This window comes from Populus alba, chromosome 7 (genome assembly GCF_005239225.2).
Source record: "Populus alba chromosome 7, ASM523922v2, whole genome shotgun sequence".
Classification (NCBI taxonomy): Eukaryota; Viridiplantae; Streptophyta; class Magnoliopsida; order Malpighiales; family Salicaceae; genus Populus; species Populus alba.
Genome location: NC_133290.1, coordinates 6,409,748 through 6,427,753, shown reverse-complemented (window position 1 = coordinate 6,427,753; position 18,006 = coordinate 6,409,748). Strand labels below are relative to the sequence as shown.

The following is an 18,006-nucleotide window of genomic DNA, read 5'->3' as shown; positions in this document are numbered from 1 at the left end:
TAAGAGGCTACTATAATCTTATTCAAAAGCAAAATAAAAATTGAATAGTATTTAATAAAATAATATCCATAATTAGTTTAATAAATAATAAAATTATATATGTAATATATTTTAAATTAATTAATTGAAAATATTTTAGATTGAAATTCAAGGAAAAACATTTTAAAAACCCTAAAATAGTATAGGAGTCTCGGGTCTTGATACCCAAGCATACGTAGTTATATTTTTCTTTTATGACCTCCATTTTTTTATAACACATGATGGGTCGTCTATTGCAGCAAACGAACCAGCTCATGATTGACTAGTTTCTGATCATCTCTATTGATTAGAAAACCGAGGTCCAAAATTTTGAATTTAAAAAAAAATAACTAACAAAACATTGTAAACAATGTATTTGTTTATAGGTGAACAATTATAAAAGATATTAAAAAACATTTGATGTTGTTTCATTGTTCCTATGAACAATGAAACTCCTCCACACTTTTTCTTTATACTTTTGCCTCTGTTTTTTTATTTTTTATTTTCACTTTTTTTTTAATCTTTTGTATTTAATCTTTTCATAGTATGTTGATTTGCTTTTGGCTTAATAATTATTATTTTTTGATACAGGGCTCTCGAGATATTAAAAGAACAATTAGACGCTTGGATAATCCTCGGTTAAACACAAAAAAATTCACTGTTATGGATTTAAAGCTTTAGGGATCACATTTGAAACTAAAACAAATAGCTACCTTCTTTTTTATCAAATAACAAATATATTAAATAATTATAAAAAAAATATATAGCGCGTGTAACACACAAACTAGCAATAAAAATTGCACAACTAGAAGGGTGCATGTGGCGGCCAACCATCTTGGGTTCAAAGGGGGGCTGCTTTTCCTTTTAACTTGAAAGAGCGTTGTTGATGGAATTGCTTAACTATCGGTTCTTCTACATTAATAAAAGGAAAAGCAGCTCTTTCAAGTTACTGCAATTCGCAAGAACATGTTAAAGTGATTTCTTAAGAATCTATCATATTATTGCATTGTTTTTAAATAAGGTTAGAGCTCCAGATGGTAATATTAACAATCACATAATGAATAATTATATATCAACTTAATATGCGGAATTAGTTTTTTTTTAAAAAAAATATCATGAATATTCAATGAGAATAAAAAATTTATTTTTTTTAATTGTTGAATTTTTATTTAATATCATCAAATTAATTATTTTTTTATTTTTCATCCATTCGCTTAAAATTTATTGAATTACAATTTTTTTTATTTTTTTTTATTCAAATCATGATATGGTTTTATTTTAAAAAAGTATTTTTGATAAAAAAACAATTTCATAATAAAAAAAATTACATTAATAAAGGAAGGGGGTTTTGATTAAAAAGGTAACTTTTTTCTCTTTAATTAAAATCATTGAAAGTTTTTATGAATATTTATTTTAATTACCTTTAATTTTTACTTAAAAAACCATGCTGTTAATTAAAAAGACATGAATAAGAAAAAGGGATTTTGACTACAAAAATATATTTTTCTCTAGAATTAAAATCATGTTTTTAATATCTATTAATTATTATAAAACTAAATCTAAAAAATTATACGAGCACACCTTCTATTGAAAAAAAAAAAAAAAAAAAGAGAAGAAGAAAGCACTATTCACCTAAACACAATTTGAGAATAGTGTTTTCTCCTTCTTGACCTAACAAACCTCTTAGCCAAATGTTTATGTTTAGGGGTAAAATAGATTTTGCATCAGGATAAGTTTGGTATTCTAAAAATTAATTAGGGATAGGACAAGTATTTTGTGTTTTAAATGTATAGTAAATTTACATCACTATCCTTAAAATATATATATATATATATATATATATATATATATATATATATATATATATATTATTTTTTTGCTTATATAGAGGGTTACTTTTGTATTTTCATATGAAGAATGCATAATAAAATAACATATCTATCATTATAATAATAAGAAAAATAACTGATGATGGGGAGCCTTCATGTAATTTTATTTTTTGTGTGTGGTAAAATCACCTTGGCATACTTGATGTCAAATAATTTAACCCTTAGATTAAAAAGTATTTGTGTTATTTTGTTGTTGGGTATTTGTAATTAATGAGCTTGGGTGGGGTCATTTAAGTCTTGGGGTTGTGTGATGTGCACATGTCAACCACTCCGACGACATGTGCGACTAATTCATGAGGCCAAAATTGCGGGTTGCTCTCAATTTATCTTGATATGTTTTCCATGAAAAAGCAGCGTGTGCATAGATATTTTTGTTGGCTTATCATTAGCGGCCATTCCTTTTTCTTTTTTTCTTTTTTTTTCTTTTCTTTCCTTTCTCTTCCTCAATCTTTGTGCATAACATGCAATTTTTTTAGACAAACCATTAAACTTCTCTTTATTTTTTTATTCAGTTCATGTTATTTCTATTATTTTTTATTTTATTTTAAATAATTTATGAAATTAAATTTCATTGTTATTCAAGTTCTTGTTTTATCAAATTTAATCTTTATTTTTTTACTTGCTATTTATAAAATATAGGTTGCAAGTTTTGAAAATTAACCCAACTTTAGGAGGGTTTGCTCAAGACTTATTTGTTTAATTTAATATTTTTAAAGCTAATATTTTTTTTCTTCGGTTTATCCTTTGTTTTTTTTATTTGATTGAGTTCTCTCGTATCTTTTTATTAATTGAAAAGTTTATTTTTATAAATAAATTTTACTTTTGAGTTAAATAGAATAAATTGGTTGAAAATAGATGGATGATCATTCTTTATTTTTTTTTTGTTTTGTTTTACGTGATATTGTTCTAGTGACTCATGTGGGTTTTTTTTAATGTCATGATGCATTCTTATGCAATGAGGTTTGGACCATCTTAATAAGAGTTTTGATGGTTATAGGCATTATCAATAGTAGAATAATGATATGTCTCCAATGATTTTTTTTTACTTTTTTTTTTTGTAATGATACTGGCAACTGATTTGTTTTAGTTAATTGTTATCAAATATTTTTTTATATATAATTTGTCTCCTATAATTTAAATCAAATTATCATATTATATGATCTTATTAAATTCTCAGTCAGGTTAGTAATTCGAAGATCGAGCTTTTCTTGTTTCTTTACTAATATTACCGTTGCTTAAACATCCATGTTAATTTCTTCATGATTAACCGAGGCTGTAAATAACCACCGAACCTGTGGGCCACCAACTGGACTTTAAGATGTTGCTCTAATCGTGAGTCAAATCGAGCTCTGTCCAAGGTTTATTTATTAATTTAGAGTTAACTCGAGTTTTTGATCATCGAAATAAATAATAATAATTAAATTTATTTAGAAGAATGGATTTATTCCGGGCCAATCCCATACGTAAAGTGTTTCTTTTGTTATATTCTTCCCTTTTCGCTACAGATTTAATGTTAGTTGGAAGTACTCATCATTTTCCTACCTGCTAAAGCAACCTACCCTACAAGCTTGCATCATTTTTTACCGGAAAACTTGTGATTTATGGTGTTTTTTTTTTTTATAAATATATTAAAATAATGTGTGATATTAATGCATTAAAATAAAAAAAAAGAAAAAAAATAAATATTCTTTTTTAAAAAAACATGACTTCTGCAATTTTCTGGGAGAAAATGGTAAAGCAAGGATAACCAATCATGTCGAAGCATGATATCCAAAGATGTTGTCTCGGCACGGAGTTCATGCAAGCTAACCCCACCATGTGAAAGGCACTGACAAAAGGTTAAGCCTGTGAAGACAAAATTGAGTTGCTTATTATTTAGTCTCTCTGAATTTTAAAAATCATATATTTAGTCCTTTTCATTACATTTATATTATATTTCCATTTATTTTTCACTTAAAAAATAAGAGCGAATATATATATCATGGAAAGGTTGATGAAAAAAAACACATTTCTTGGAATAAAATAATATTAAATTAAGCATGATCATGAAGGGACTAAATAATTGGTTTTTAAAATGATGGGACTAATTAATTCATTTCTTAAGACTATAGGGACTAAATTTATAATTTACTCGATAACATTCAATCAACCTTTCAAAACACGAACGAGCCCAACTGCCTTCTCGAGACCCAAACGACGTCGTTGTTATTGTTAAAGTAAAAGCTCAAACAAAAAAGTAGTTCCTGTTAACCTTAATAAAGTAAAAGAGACTGCAAACTGTTGGGAGCCGTACCCGTTGATAATAGGTTATCCCTTGCCTTTTTTTTTTTTTTTTTTTCAATTACAATTAGGAACATTCTTTTCAGAGAAACAAAATTAATTAATATGAGAGAAACGAAAATATTTTTCCGATGAAGTCTCTTAAACAACTTTTTATATATGATTTACAGCTATTTTTAGCATTACTTATTCTTAATTATTACTATAATAAAGGATGAAATTCGAAATGTTTTTCTTGATTGGAAAGGGAATATGAATATAATTACTATTTAATTCAAAACAACAAGAAAATTTATGATCATTAGGAATAATTAATGATATTATCTGACCTTAACTTAAAAAAAAACAAAAAGAGAAGTAATAAGAATATATTTTTTAGATTTTTATTCCTATTAAAAGTATTTTTTAAAATGAATTCAGGAAGTAAATATTACTAACGATTCAAAATTGAAACATAAATCCTTTGCATGGAAAACAGCACAATTTATGGACTAAATAATATAATTAACTTTCTTCTTCTTCTTAAAAATAAATAAATGTAATAAATAAAACTATAGAAAAAGAGAAATTAAAGTGGGAGTGCCATTAAGCCCGCCTTGTCACCTTCATTACAGTTTACACAGTGCAAAAGACTTCTCTTTCTCTCTATCAATCTCTCTCTATCTTTCCTTACTCAGTTCTCGAGCTCTGCATAAGCGTACAGTGGCGATGTCCCCGTGTTTCACGGTCCACCGTAGCCTATGCAGAGCCCCTCTTGCAATCGGCTTCCTTTACCTCTCTCTGCTTCTCTCCTCATTCATGATAGCTCATGCACAGGTGCTTGCATCTCTTTCTTTTCTTGATTTTTATTTTTCATGATCCGTACAATTTAACAGAATTTCGAGTCAATCCCATAGGTTTTACAATCCTGTACAGAAGCCACAAATTGTGGGCCAGGTCTTTATTGTGGAAATTGCCCTGCTCTAGGCAAGACTCAACCCATTTGCACCAGAGGCCAAGCTACCATACCTAATTCTTATGTATGTTCTTTTTTTGGTTTAATTTTGTGTTTTTGATTATGGGTTTGGGTTGTTTTTAGCTAAAACACTGTAAAGATTGTGTCTTTTTTTGTGTGTGCTTTTGCAGATAAATGGGTTGCCTTTTAATAAGTATACATGGTTAGTTACTCATAATTCTTTTAGCATTGTTGATGCACCTCCTTTGCCTGGTGTTCAGAGGCTTACATTTTATAATCAAGAAGACACTGTGACAAATCAGTTGAGGGTATGTGGTCCTTGTTCTTCTTCTTGTTTTTATTTGGTTTCTATTTTTTCATTTTTCCTTGTTGACTTGTTTGGCTACTCAGAATCTGGAGGCGAGAGAAAAACTGAAATGAAAATTTTGAGCTTTTCGAGTATTCAACTATATATACTGGTGCTAAGTTGAATGACAATTAAATGATGAATTTTATATTTCGTTCCTTTCTTGTGCTTAATTTCCTGGCAATTAGACAAGCTAATCGATTATTTTTGTTTTTTTTCGTAGACATTGATGAATATTTTACTTATCATTAATTGTCTGTTTTTTTTTTTTTTTCATGGTTGTTTGTTAGAATGGTGTGAGGGGGTTGATGTTGGATATGTATGATTTCGAAGGCGACATCTGGCTCTGCCATTCATTTCGAGGGCAATGTTACAACTTCACTGCGTTTGTATACATCTTTCCATTTTACCAATTTAAGTAATTTGAAATTTGTTAATGGTTTTTGTAAATTGGTTTATGATGTGCCCATCTGCATTTTTTGTAGCAACCTGCAATAAACACTTTGAAGGAAGTGGAATCATTCTTGAGCGAGAATCCAACTGAGATTGTGACAATTATCATTGAGGACTACGTCCATACTCCAAAAGGCTTGATAAATTTGTTCACCAATGCTGGTTTGGATAAGTATTGGTTTCCTGTGTCTAAGATGCCGAAAAAGGGAGAAGATTGGCCCACTGTGACAGAGATGGTGCAAGAAAATCACAGGCTTGTGGTATTCACTTCTATTGCTTCAAAGGAAGCAGAGGAAGGAGTTGCTTATCAATGGAAATATATGTTGGAAAATGAGGGTAAGCATCATGTTCATAAATATCGATTGGTTTTATAAAGTTTGCTTGGAGGTGAATGGTCCAGTAACAACTGCATGCTTAATTGAATTTCAGCTGGAGATCCTGGGGTAAAACCAGGCTCGTGCCCAAGCAGAAAAGAATCAAAGCCGCTGAATTCCAAAAGTGCATCACTTTTTTTAATGAATTACTTCCCAACATATCCAGTTGAAACTGAAGCTTGCAAAGAGCATTCAACTCCACTTGCTCAGATGGTTGGTACCTGCTATAAAGCAGCTGGAAATGTGATGCCAAATTTTTTGGCAGTCAACTTTTACATGGTATAAGTACTAGCATGCACTAATAGATGTGAAATAAACATATCCTATTTAAGCATTCTAACTGGGATGAATATGGTGCAGAGGAGTGATGGTGGTGGTGTTTTTGATGCTATGGATAGAATGAACGGACAGGCATGCGGTTGTAGCACTGTGACTGCTTGCCAGGTCTATCCATTTTACCTATGTAGTATTAACTGCCTTACTTCCACACTGTGGTTTAGCTGTTTCTGGAAACAAAGAATAAAAAATTTCCAATTCTGGCATATTTCCAAATGCATGCCTAATTGATTTCGTTTGAATATTAGTCTATTTAATTTGGGGGGCATTTTTCAATCTAGAGTTGGATCACAATTAGCCACTAAGTTGTGAGACTTGCTTCATATCCCCTTCCATGGGATAGTGATTCTTGTGCCATAATAGGATGATGAGTAGGAGTTTTGAATAAATGTTTAAAACATATTCATGGTGTATTGTCACTGTGACAGGTTAAAGGATTTAATATGACTTGCCATGACATAAGTTTTGAACTTGACTTTTTCCTTGCCTACTTTCGTTCAACAAAAAGCAATGGATTCTCGTTTTGGTTATGGCTTGGACAATATAGTATGATCACTTTGAGTCCTGGGGTTCCATTTGTGAAGGGCTCTTAGATTAGTTATGGTATTAGAATGTGAATAAATTTGATTGCTAAAGATGCCATATTATGGTCTTTTGCAGGCTGGAGCACCTTTTGGATCTTGCAATAATGTTACCATACCTAATGTAAGTCCTGTAACAAATACCGCGGGAAGTACAAGCCCGTTGTCAAATACTGCAGGAAGCTTTACTGGATCTGTTCAATTCTCGAAATCTGCAACAAAAATCCAATCTCCAAATAGCTTTGTTTTGTCCATGTTCTTTTCTATTAGCAGCATCTTGATCATATTATGGATACAGTGAATGATTTCTGGATGGAGGTTAGGGATCCACTCTTTTCCTTAGATGGTTAGGGAGTTACTTCTTTGGTAGAGGTTTATAGTTTCTGTATGTATTCTCCAATAATAACTGGTATACCATGTCCCAGCCTTATTGAGAGAAAGGTAAAGGAATACTTTCCAGAGATATGAAATTGGTTATAAACAAAGAACTTTTGAGATTCTTATATTGAGGCTAAAAAGTAAGGAGTTGCACAGGAATCTGAGGTAGATAGTGTCCAGAAGTAACCAGAATATGTCATGAAAAAGTTCAGGTATGCAGTGGCCAACAGTGACCAGAATATGTCATGAAAAGGTTCAGGTATGTAGTTTGCTTCACTCTAAAGGTTGTATGGTTCTTAAAGAATTGCCATTATTTTACTTTTAGCAACATTAAACATCTGTGTTCCTGATCTTTACTTAAACATGATTTAGATTTCCATAAACCTTGTAATAAAAGCCTCAAATAAGTGTACTTTTAGCAACATTAAACATCTGTGTTCCTTATCTGGATATATTGCATTTTGAAGCATGCCAATATGAGGACTTTTTACTTGAATTTGCGTTCTTGTAATTGCAAACCAAGACTTTTGCCATACTCATTAAATTCTGCAGTCTGTATATAATTATTATTATTAACTATAAACTTAATCTCCAACTTTCAAATTTTTTTTCTAACTTTTCATATACTTGCTGTTCTCCCTATTCATCTTCATGGCTATTAGCAATTGCATTCAGTTTGATATGGTCAAATGCTACTCATATCCTGTCAAAAGTTCATTAACCTTGTAAGATTTATGGGTTCTACTGGTAGAAACTGAATTACCCTGAATTTCAATTTGAAAATGCTAAAGAATTCTAGCAAACGATACCAAGTGGTAGTCTCTTCTTTATTATTCTGAAGGACTTGGGTGTTGGTTCAATTGGTTAAGGTGTTTGGCAGGTTCTAGGTATTATCTAGAAACTTACCAATCAGAACACAGTATATTAATCTCTCTCTGGTAATGCATTCTTGTTCTTCCCTGATTCAGTATATACTTTATTTCTAACCACTAATTTTATTTTGTTCCTGGTTTTCTACAATCTCTTCATTTAAACACCTAATGTCCTTAAAATATGTGCGTGGGTCCTTTAAACTAATGAGGAAATAGATAGGCATTAACATTGTAGCAGCTCTGCAAGTACTGCATACTCTCTCTACTGCACACAGTTATGGAAAAATTCATGTGTTAAAAGCTCATATTCTTCTTTGCTTGTAAGAAGAATTCATGTTTACGTTTCTAGTTTTGACAGATTTTCTCTTGATGTTCTTCAGGTTGTCTGTTGACCATAGTATTTAGCGGTTGGGATAGTAGAATGGAGCGACTGTTGAAATTTTTCCATTACATTACTAGTTTCACTCAACATTTTCTTTTGGTTTGCATGCCCACTTGTATAGGGCCATTATTATCCTCTGCATATCATCATCTGAATAATGTGGAACATGTAGGCTGTCAGGATAAGGAGTTGTTCGAGGGCTTGTCTTCTAGAATGAAATAGGTCATGTTGTTTCACATGTTTCAGTGAATTCCAGCAATTGGAATAAAAAAGCATGATGGCTTGGTTCTTGAGAATTATATGCAAGGGATAGAACAATACATAATAAGCACAACTACAGTTAAGAAATCAAAATATGAACGCATCAGAAGGGCAAAGCTGGTTTGTTAGTTCTGCCTTGTTATTTTTTGCCAACAGAAATCATAACCTGCATAGATCGAAAAACCAGAAGATTCATTTGTATAAAGCACAAATCTTGACGCATCACATAATTTACAGATACGAATAATTAACTTCATTAGTACAGAGGAAGTATCTGAAGGATGTTCCCAGCTGTTTATTGTATCCATCGGCTCGTGATAATGTTTGAAACATAAAGCAGAAATAATAATCCATACAAGAGCAATGAGCACCGTTTAATAGTGCTCGTGGGGGTTAAATTTGAAGGGCAGGACTAATGTCAGGCAAATCAATGAAGAAATGTACAGGAATTCTGGTTCCCCATACGTTAAGAAAGATAGAAGACCGATTTCTGTTACACGGCGGTAGCTCCATGGGACAACAGTCCAGAACGAAATAAGATGCAAAGTCATTTCCAGTAAGGTTACTTTCTAGAGACCAATATTAACATCAGTTAAGCAGATTTCATCCTTCGAGTAATTCAATTGTCTGACCATCACTGCCATTTGACAAATCAACATGGAAGCATCTAAAACTATGTCCAGAATGGAATTCGGGGTGATGTCATCAGGCAACTCACCTTTAAATGTGGAAAGCTATCTGCGATAGCAAATAAAGACTCATCTGTGATAAAAGTACCACCAATGTCCAGGTGTTGCAAGGAGTTAGCCCACTGGCTCCTTGAATTGAAAATAGAAAAGACAAATGAGAAATTATTTTCAAGCTCTTGCCAATTCAAGCTCCGAATAACCAATTCAACCACTATATATATTGAACACAAATAATCATTCAACAAGCGATGTTAATAGCCAAATCAACCACTATACACATAAATATTGAAAGCTCTGGCTGTTCTAGGCAATAGTGTTCACTGGGCAATCAAAACGGGAAACAAGTTGCATGTTTCTCAAGCCATCCCACAAAAAAACAATATCTAAAATCTTAAAAGATATCAAAGCTAGAGACATGACTGCTTATGCTTGAATATTTCAAGAACGTAAAAGCCTTAGTTTCAAACAAAACCCAAAATCACAGAAAAAATAAACCAACTTTCCTGACCTCTTGCAAACATTACATTTTTCTATTGAACAAAGTTCCAATCTTTTAGTGGTTTAGTTAACTATCAACAAATAACCCATTAAATAAAAATTACCACCAAGTCTCAATCATTAATTGAAAAGGGACAGAGGCATACATATCGAGTTCTTTAAGGTTGTAAACAAGGCGAACAAGACGGGCGGTGGAGTCATCATCCATCTTCCAACCAGAAAAGCTCAAGCTGTTTCTTTGTGCCAAAGATTGCTTCACCCCTTCTTTCCATTTCCTGCAAACACTACTTACCTGGGCTAAATCAGTGAAGGGAGTTATCAAACCAAATATGTAAGCCAGCAAGTCTATTGGTAAACGATCAATCCCTGCCCTCTTCCTTCTCCATATAGATTTTCTTTCTTCGTTTCTTTCAACAAAGAAACAGAGAAGTTAAGAGGGAGAAGACTTCTTTGAGTTTAGGCTTCTTGTTGCACGTAGAAACAGGCAGAATGGGTACAAAGAATCATGAAATAATAATAACTATTAAGGCAAATATAAAGAGACAGAATGTGGTCATTTTTTTACATCGTAAGATCATATCACCAATTCTCTCGGTTTTTCACCAAAAAAATAAAATAAAGACTATTATTATTTTATTAACCATGCTTAATTTAGTAACTAAAAGTTAATAAATTATAAATTAATTTGTAATGAATTAAATAATTCTATCTAGTTTCAAAAACTGATCAATTAATTCCTTAACGAGTGTTAACCAGCTTAATTTAATATTATTTTGTTTAAAAATGTCTATACGGTATTGGCTTTTGTGTATATAGGTCTCCAATCAAAATTTTTTTGTTATAGAAAACAATTAGCTGAGTAATTTCGTAATTCAAGAAGTTCTAATTCTCTTGAATTGAGCTCTCTTTATCTCTCGTAGCCTGGCCTTATGTAGATTTCAAGAAAAATTAGGTTTTTAAAATATAATTTGTATTCGTTTTCTCCAATTCATAATTAATATCAAAAGATCCTTCATTGCTAGATTAATAGGCATTAATAAATCAAATTGAGGCCTATAAGGTGCAAAGAGTATAAATAAAAGCAATGCCCATAGGTTACTAACCATGATAAAAGACTATCTCCGAGAGTTTAGTGATTTCATAAATGTTACTCGGCTGAACAATCATTGAGGATTCACTAGCTCCCATGTTAACCTAAAGATAATGTGCGTGTTGAAAGTATTGTATAATACGTTCTGTTGAATATCAGAATGAATATTGGCAAGTAAACTGGAAACCATATTTTCTCTCTTATTAGAATTGAAGAATAACTGGCTTTAAATAACCTTACACCATAACTACTTTTCAGAAAAATAAGCTGGATAATAATAACATAACACATCAAAAAGAAACCTACAGACTCGATCAACCCAACAGTTGTGATTCCTAGTTAATAGGATTTATTAACAAAAAACAAATAAAGTAAATCCTAACAACTTTAACACACTCCCTTAAACTGAATGCTTATAAGCAATTAAGTTTATTTCGTCAATGAAACACATGCCAAGTAATGCTCTCAAATTCATGAAAGATTTAGCCTTTAAAGGTTTAGTTAGAATGTCTGCAATTTGCTTAGCACTTCTACAATGAACTAGTTCCACTTTTCCTTTTTTAGTGAGATCATAGAGAAAGTGAAACCTCATATCAATGTGTTTGCTTCTTTCATGCAAGACTGGATTTTTTAACAGTTTAATAGTTGAGCTATTGTCATAAAATAACATAATTGGACATTGATGTGTATACTTCACCTTTTCCAAAATTCTTCTTAGCTAAATACCTTGACAGACACATTATGCAACAACTATAAACTCTGCTTTGGTTGTAGATAGAGTAACAACAGGTTGCTTCTTTGAGAACCATGAAACTGTAGCTCCACTTAAGAGAAATACATACCCGGACGTGCTCTTACGGTCATCCACATCCCCAGCATAATCACTGTCACTAAAACCAACAAACTCATTTCTTTCACTCTTCTTCTTTTTATAGAACAAACTATAGTCAAGAGTACCTTTTAAATAGCAAAGTATCTTTCTGACAACTTGATAATGTAGTTCAATTGGTGCTTCCGTAAATCTTCTAATGAGACTAACAACATATGTTAAATCTGGTCGAGTGTCAGTCATTCACACCAAACTTCCAATCATTTGCTTGTAATAGGTGTTGTCAATCTTTACTCCTTCACCATCTCGAGTTAGCTTAGTTCTAGGAATTATAGGAACCTGGACCGGATTACAATCATCCATTCTGAACCTTTCTAAGACCTCTTGAGCATATTTCTTTTGACAAATAAAGATGCCACCTGCAGATTGAGTCATTTTTATGCCAGGAAAATATTTCATCTTTTCCAAATCAGTCATCTCAAATTCTTTTATCATAGATTGTTTAAATTTTCTAAACATGCCTTCATCATTGCTAGTAAATATTAAATCACCCACATATAAGCACACAATCAAAAGATTACCTTTTTCTCTAGTTTTGATGTAGAATGTGTGCTTATAAGGACATTTATGAAAGCCAGCCTTGCTGAAGTAGGTGTCAATTAGATTATACGAAGCTCTTGGAGCTTGTTTCAGTCCATAAAGAGCATTTTTTCAGCTTATAGACCATATGCTTGCTTGCCTTCTTTACGTAGCCTAGTGGTTGATCCACAAAACCTTGCTTTACAAGTTCTCCATGTAAAAATGCAAAATTAACATCTATTTGAAAAACAATCCACTCATTCATAGCAACTAATGAGATAACCATTCTTATTGTGTAATTCCTTGCTACTAGAGCAAACACTTCATAATAATCAATTCCATACTTTTGAGTATATCCTTTAGCAACTAAACGAGCCTTGAACCTTCAACTTCCCCTTTTTCATTCAACTTTGTTCAATAAATTCATTTTACTCCCACTATTTTTTCTCCTTCAGACAACTCCATTAACTCCCATGTGTGATTTCTTTCAATAGCTTCAATTTCTGCATCCATTGCCTTTCTCTATTTTGAATCTTTAATTTGCCTCATAAAATATAATAAGATCACTTTCTGCAAATAAAACAAGATGAGCCAATGTGTTTTCATCATAAAACTCTTCACTACTTGTATAATCATTCATCCAAACTGGTCTTCTCTTCAAGTGTTGCATATTTTGCAGTGAAGTTTCAGATGCCTCATGTAGTGAAGTTTCTGTTGCCTCATTCACACTGTCAGATCTAGATTCATTTGATTCTTCCTCATCACTGTATGCATCCTTTTCAACGTCAGCTGTTTCATTATCCACGAGTTCAAGAGCCATTGAATTTCCTTTATCTTTACTTTTCTAATTTTAGTTGCTGTTTTTGTTGAACACCATATCTTTAGAAATGCAAATCCCTTTTGTTATAGGATTGTAAAGACGGTAAGCCTTGGATTCTTTACTCACACCAAGCAATACATACGAGTGAGCATTTTCAGTTCGATTCGATTTTGAATTGAAAAAAACAACCAAATCGGTTCTCTCTTTTTTTTGAAAAAAAATCGAAACCGAACCGAAACCGAGTCAAACCGACCGGTTTCGGTTCGGTTCGGTTCGGTTTTTGATTTCAAAAAACTGAGAAAACCTATATGCTCATATTTCTTGTCGAACTCGCCAGTAAGATGCCTTTTCACAACTGCTGTTTTCCCTGCATTGTGCAAACGAATTAAAAACCAAAAATCAACACCACTGATTTCATCCCAAATCCAAAACTCTGCTATAAATCAAAACCCAAAATTTCTTGCAAAATTAACATGGTTTTTCCTATATTTTTCAAATACCTAAATGCCAAAAATCCAAACCTGATTTTTTAAAATCAAAACCCCAAATCTTCTTATACAAATAAATCTTATCTTCCCTACATTTAAAAGAAAACCCAGAAGCTAAAAAACAAAACCCATGTTTTTTTATATAAAAAATATCAAAACTCAAACCGGTTCTATATCAGGGGGAGGGAGAGGGAGAGGGAGAGAAAGAGGTGAGAGGGGGCTGCTGGGAGGGAGAGGGAGAGAAAAAGGGAGAGGGGGCTGTGGCTAGGGTTACTGGAGAGAAAGAGTGAGAGAGGGGGATAATTTTTCTATTTATAGTGCCTTTTTTTGAACCGGTTCGGTTCGGTCCGGGTTAACCGGTTCCTGCATTACAAAACCAAAAACTGAACTAAACCGGGATTTTTCCTAACTATTCTAATCGGTTTAATCGATTTTTTTTTTCGGTTCGGTTTTTTTGGTTAATTTTTTCTCGGTTTTCTTGGTTTATTCGGTTTTCCAGTTTTTTTTCACACCCCTAGCAGTACATATTTTTCTCCCTTATCATCAAGTTTCATTCTCTTTGGATCTAGAATATACAAATATGCCACACAACCAAATATTCTGAAGTGATCAACAATTGGTTTGTGACCTGACCAAACTTCTTCTGGTGTCATATTCTTCACAGAAAATGTTGGACTTTGATTTAGAACATGCACACTTCAGTTAACTGCCTCAAGCTAGAAAGTCTTTAACATGTCATTGCTTACTAGTAGACTTCACACCATATTCATAATGGTTTTATTTCTCCTTTCTGATGCACCATTCTAATGTGGTGTATACACTGCAGTCAAGTGTCTCTTGATTCCATTGCTTTCACACACATTTGCAAACTCATTGGATGTATATTCTCCATCATGATCTGTTCAAAGACATTGAATATCTTTTTCTGTCTTCTTCTCAACTCTGGCTTTGAATCTCTTAAATGCTTCAATAGCTTCAGATTTTTCTACCAAAAAATACACCTATATTTTTCTGCTAAAGTCATCAGTGAAAGTTATGAAGTACCTTTTGTTGTTGTTAGAAGTTGGATTCATAGAATCGTAAATGTTTCAGTGCACTAGTTGTAGAACCTGATTGGCTCTCCAAGTACTTTTTTTTGCATCTTCTTGTTCATCAACATTTTAACACTTTCTTTTCCCATAACACTCATGTTAGAGTCGTTTCCAAGGTTGACATTTTCTTGGAAATTTTCATTTAAGTCATAGAAAAGGTTTTTGTTTCCTGTCACGTGATTGCTGCATCCAGAATCAAGGTACCATATTGCTCCATTTCCAGCTATCTTATGCTCTATGTAAGCCATCAACAATACTTCTTCTTCTTCTTCTTCTTCTTCTTCTTCTTCTTCTTCTTCTTCTTCTTCTTCTTCTTCTTCTTATATTTCATCAAAGTTTTTCTTTTCTACCTTTTTATTAGGATATTCCTATTGAAAATGACCAATCTTATGACAATCGTAGCATTTAATAAATGCCTTGTCAAAGATTCCTTCTCTAGTGCCACGACCACGTCCTCGTCCTCTTCCTTTGAAGCTTCCATGACCTCTGCCTCTTCTAAAGGAATCTCCTGCATAACTCACATTAAGAGCTTGTTCTTTCTCTATGTGTTTAGACATGAGTTGTTCATGCATTAATAGTGAAATTTGCAGCTCATTTACTAACATAATATCAATGTCATTAAATTCTTCTACTGAGCATACCACATAATCAAACTTAGAAGTCATAGAGCGTAGGATTTTCTCTATGACTGTCACATCTTCTAGTTTCTCGCCAAGCATTTTCATCCGAATTGTAATTGTTAGTGTCCTTGCAAAGTACTCATCAACAAATTCTCTAGCTTTCATGTGTAGTATTTCAAACTCTTTAAGAAGAGCTTGCAACTGAGCACATTTGACTCTAGTAGTGCCTTGATACTTTTTTTTTTAGGGAGTCCTATATGTCTTTAGTAGTGTTCTTCTTAAGAAGGGTCTCAAGAACATGTCGGTTTATTGCTTGAAATAAGAAATTCTTCATCTTTATGTATGATATTGCCTTTGACTGTGCCTTCTCTTGCTTCTGGAATTCCTTCCTTAATGAGTCCCTAATATTCCTTTGATCTTAGAAAATTCTCCATCGGCATACTCCAACGATTATAATAACCATCAAGCCTTGGGATTGCTGGTTGCATAAATCCACTAGTGTTCCCCTCTAATACCATTTCAAATGTTTACAGAAGACTGCTGCTTCAAATAATAAGGCATCTTTTACTGTTTTGATACCAATTGTTGAATATCAGAATGAATATTAACAAGTAAATTGGAAATCGTCTTCTTTTTCTCTCTTAACTGCTTTAAATAGCCTTACACCACAACTACTTCTAAAAAAAAAAATAAGCTAGATAATAATAACAAAACACACCAAAAGAAAACCTACAGACTCAATCAACCTAACAATTGTGATTCCTAATTAATATGACTTATTAACAAAAAACAAATAAAGTAAATCCTAACAACTTTAACAGGTTCATGAGCATAAGTCCATATCCAATATAGATAAATCAATAATAATAATAAAAAAGAAAATGCATAAGACACCTATTTGCTTATATGTTAAGAGTTCGCCTAATCTGGTATTATATGTGTGTCTAAGTAAAGGTAATTTTTTTTTTATGATCTAAGACAATGATTTGCGACTTAGAAAAAAAACAAGGCTCAATCCTTAATTTTAAAACATGAGCATTGTAATCACAAGGGATGGTGAATAGTTGATAAATATAAACATGTTCATTGTTATATTGATTAAAATGGGTTCATAAGTCATTGTTCTTACTCAATGGCTTATGTAATTGTATCAATCCATCCCAAATTCACTTACAACATCAAACAAGGTTGTCCTAAATTACAAGAACATAAGAATATATTCACAAACCCATCAACATGAACATAAGAATTTGAAATTCAAATAACACATGAATTTTTATTGATAATAATTAAAATTAAAAACTAATGTTATGGTTTTACAAATATTTATATTTATATATATTTTTTAAAATGATGTTGTTACCATTAATGACTTAAGCAATATTAATGTTCGTTGTTTTCTTTGTGTTTTTTGAGATATTCCTTAATAATTCGGTTCAAGCCTATTAGTAAATTAGCATTTAAAAAAATCATTAACATGAATATAACAAAAAAGGGTTGAAAATTATGAAATTGCCAAAAACTAGCTGAATGCATTGATAATGCTTTTTTTTTTGAGAATTTTATATTAATTTTTAAAAAATAAGTGATTGAAAAAATAAGTTTATAACAAGAACCAAACACAACCTATTTAGATGCTAGTGAAATCCATGAATCTAAAAGAAAATTATCGGATGGCATGTTAAATTTGAAACTAAAATAAATTAATTTTGGATGATTAAACATATCCATAAATCATTTTATTGTCAAGTAAAATTAATTTTTTATGAGGTTGGATATTAAAAACATACCTCTTACACTAGTTTAATGTATATAAAAGAATAAATTTTTAAAGGTCGAGTCCTAAAAATCCAACTATAGCAAAAATCTATGAAGCAAAAACAATTTTCTTAGAGTACACTTACCAAGATAATTAAAGATTTTTTTTTATATATAAAATTAAAAGATTGGTTTTCCAAAATGCAATATGACGAGTTAACTTTTTTTTATTAAGATTTTTATAAACAAACATGTCAAATCCAAAGAACTTGGATATTACCAAGTTCTAAGGCTATGTATCTGATCGTGAATGATTCTCTATAATAAAAGTATTAAAGACATGATACACCACAATGCCTATACTCATAGGTATATACAAGGTCTCTTAAGGGACCTACTATACTTACTATCTCATTAAT

The 18,006-nt window shown here is 31.8% G+C and overlaps 1 protein-coding gene and 1 long non-coding RNA gene across 2 annotated transcripts; one reads left to right on the top strand and one right to left on the bottom strand.

Annotated features, from left to right (window-relative positions):
- The first annotated feature begins 4,764 nt into the window (after positions 1-4,764).
- Positions 4,765-7,735, top strand: LOC118047871 (PI-PLC X domain-containing protein At5g67130). The gene is made up of 8 exons (XM_035057284.2): positions 4,765-5,003; positions 5,084-5,206; positions 5,313-5,450; positions 5,779-5,877; positions 5,974-6,277; positions 6,371-6,594; positions 6,676-6,759; positions 7,312-7,735. Exons 1-8 carry the CDS (start codon positions 4,896-4,898, stop codon positions 7,531-7,533), a joined length of 1,302 nt encoding a protein of 433 aa, XP_034913175.1. The 5' UTR covers positions 4,765-4,895; the 3' UTR covers positions 7,534-7,735.
- Positions 7,736-9,400: 1,665 nt separating this feature from the next.
- Positions 9,401-10,878, bottom strand: LOC140955787 (uncharacterized). Its single transcript, XR_012170331.1, has 2 exons — positions 10,459-10,878; positions 9,401-9,943 (listed from the first exon to the last, which is right to left on the bottom strand). It is a non-coding gene; the product is annotated as an uncharacterized lncRNA (long non-coding RNA).
- Between the last annotated feature and the right edge of the window lie 7,128 nt (positions 10,879-18,006).

Bases quoted from the DNA above. Each gene is read 5' to 3' on its own strand.
- LOC118047871 (XM_035057284.2), top strand. From the start codon at position 4,896: ATGTCCCCGTGTTTCACGGTCCACCGTAGCCTATGCAGAGCCCCTCTT. The intron at 5,451-5,778 runs GTATGTGGTCCT...GTTGTTTGTTAG, and splicing joins CTGTGACAAATCAGTTGAGG to AATGGTGTGAGGGGGTTGAT. The intron at 6,760-7,311 runs GTCTATCCATTT...GGTCTTTTGCAG, and splicing joins GCACTGTGACTGCTTGCCAG to GCTGGAGCACCTTTTGGATC.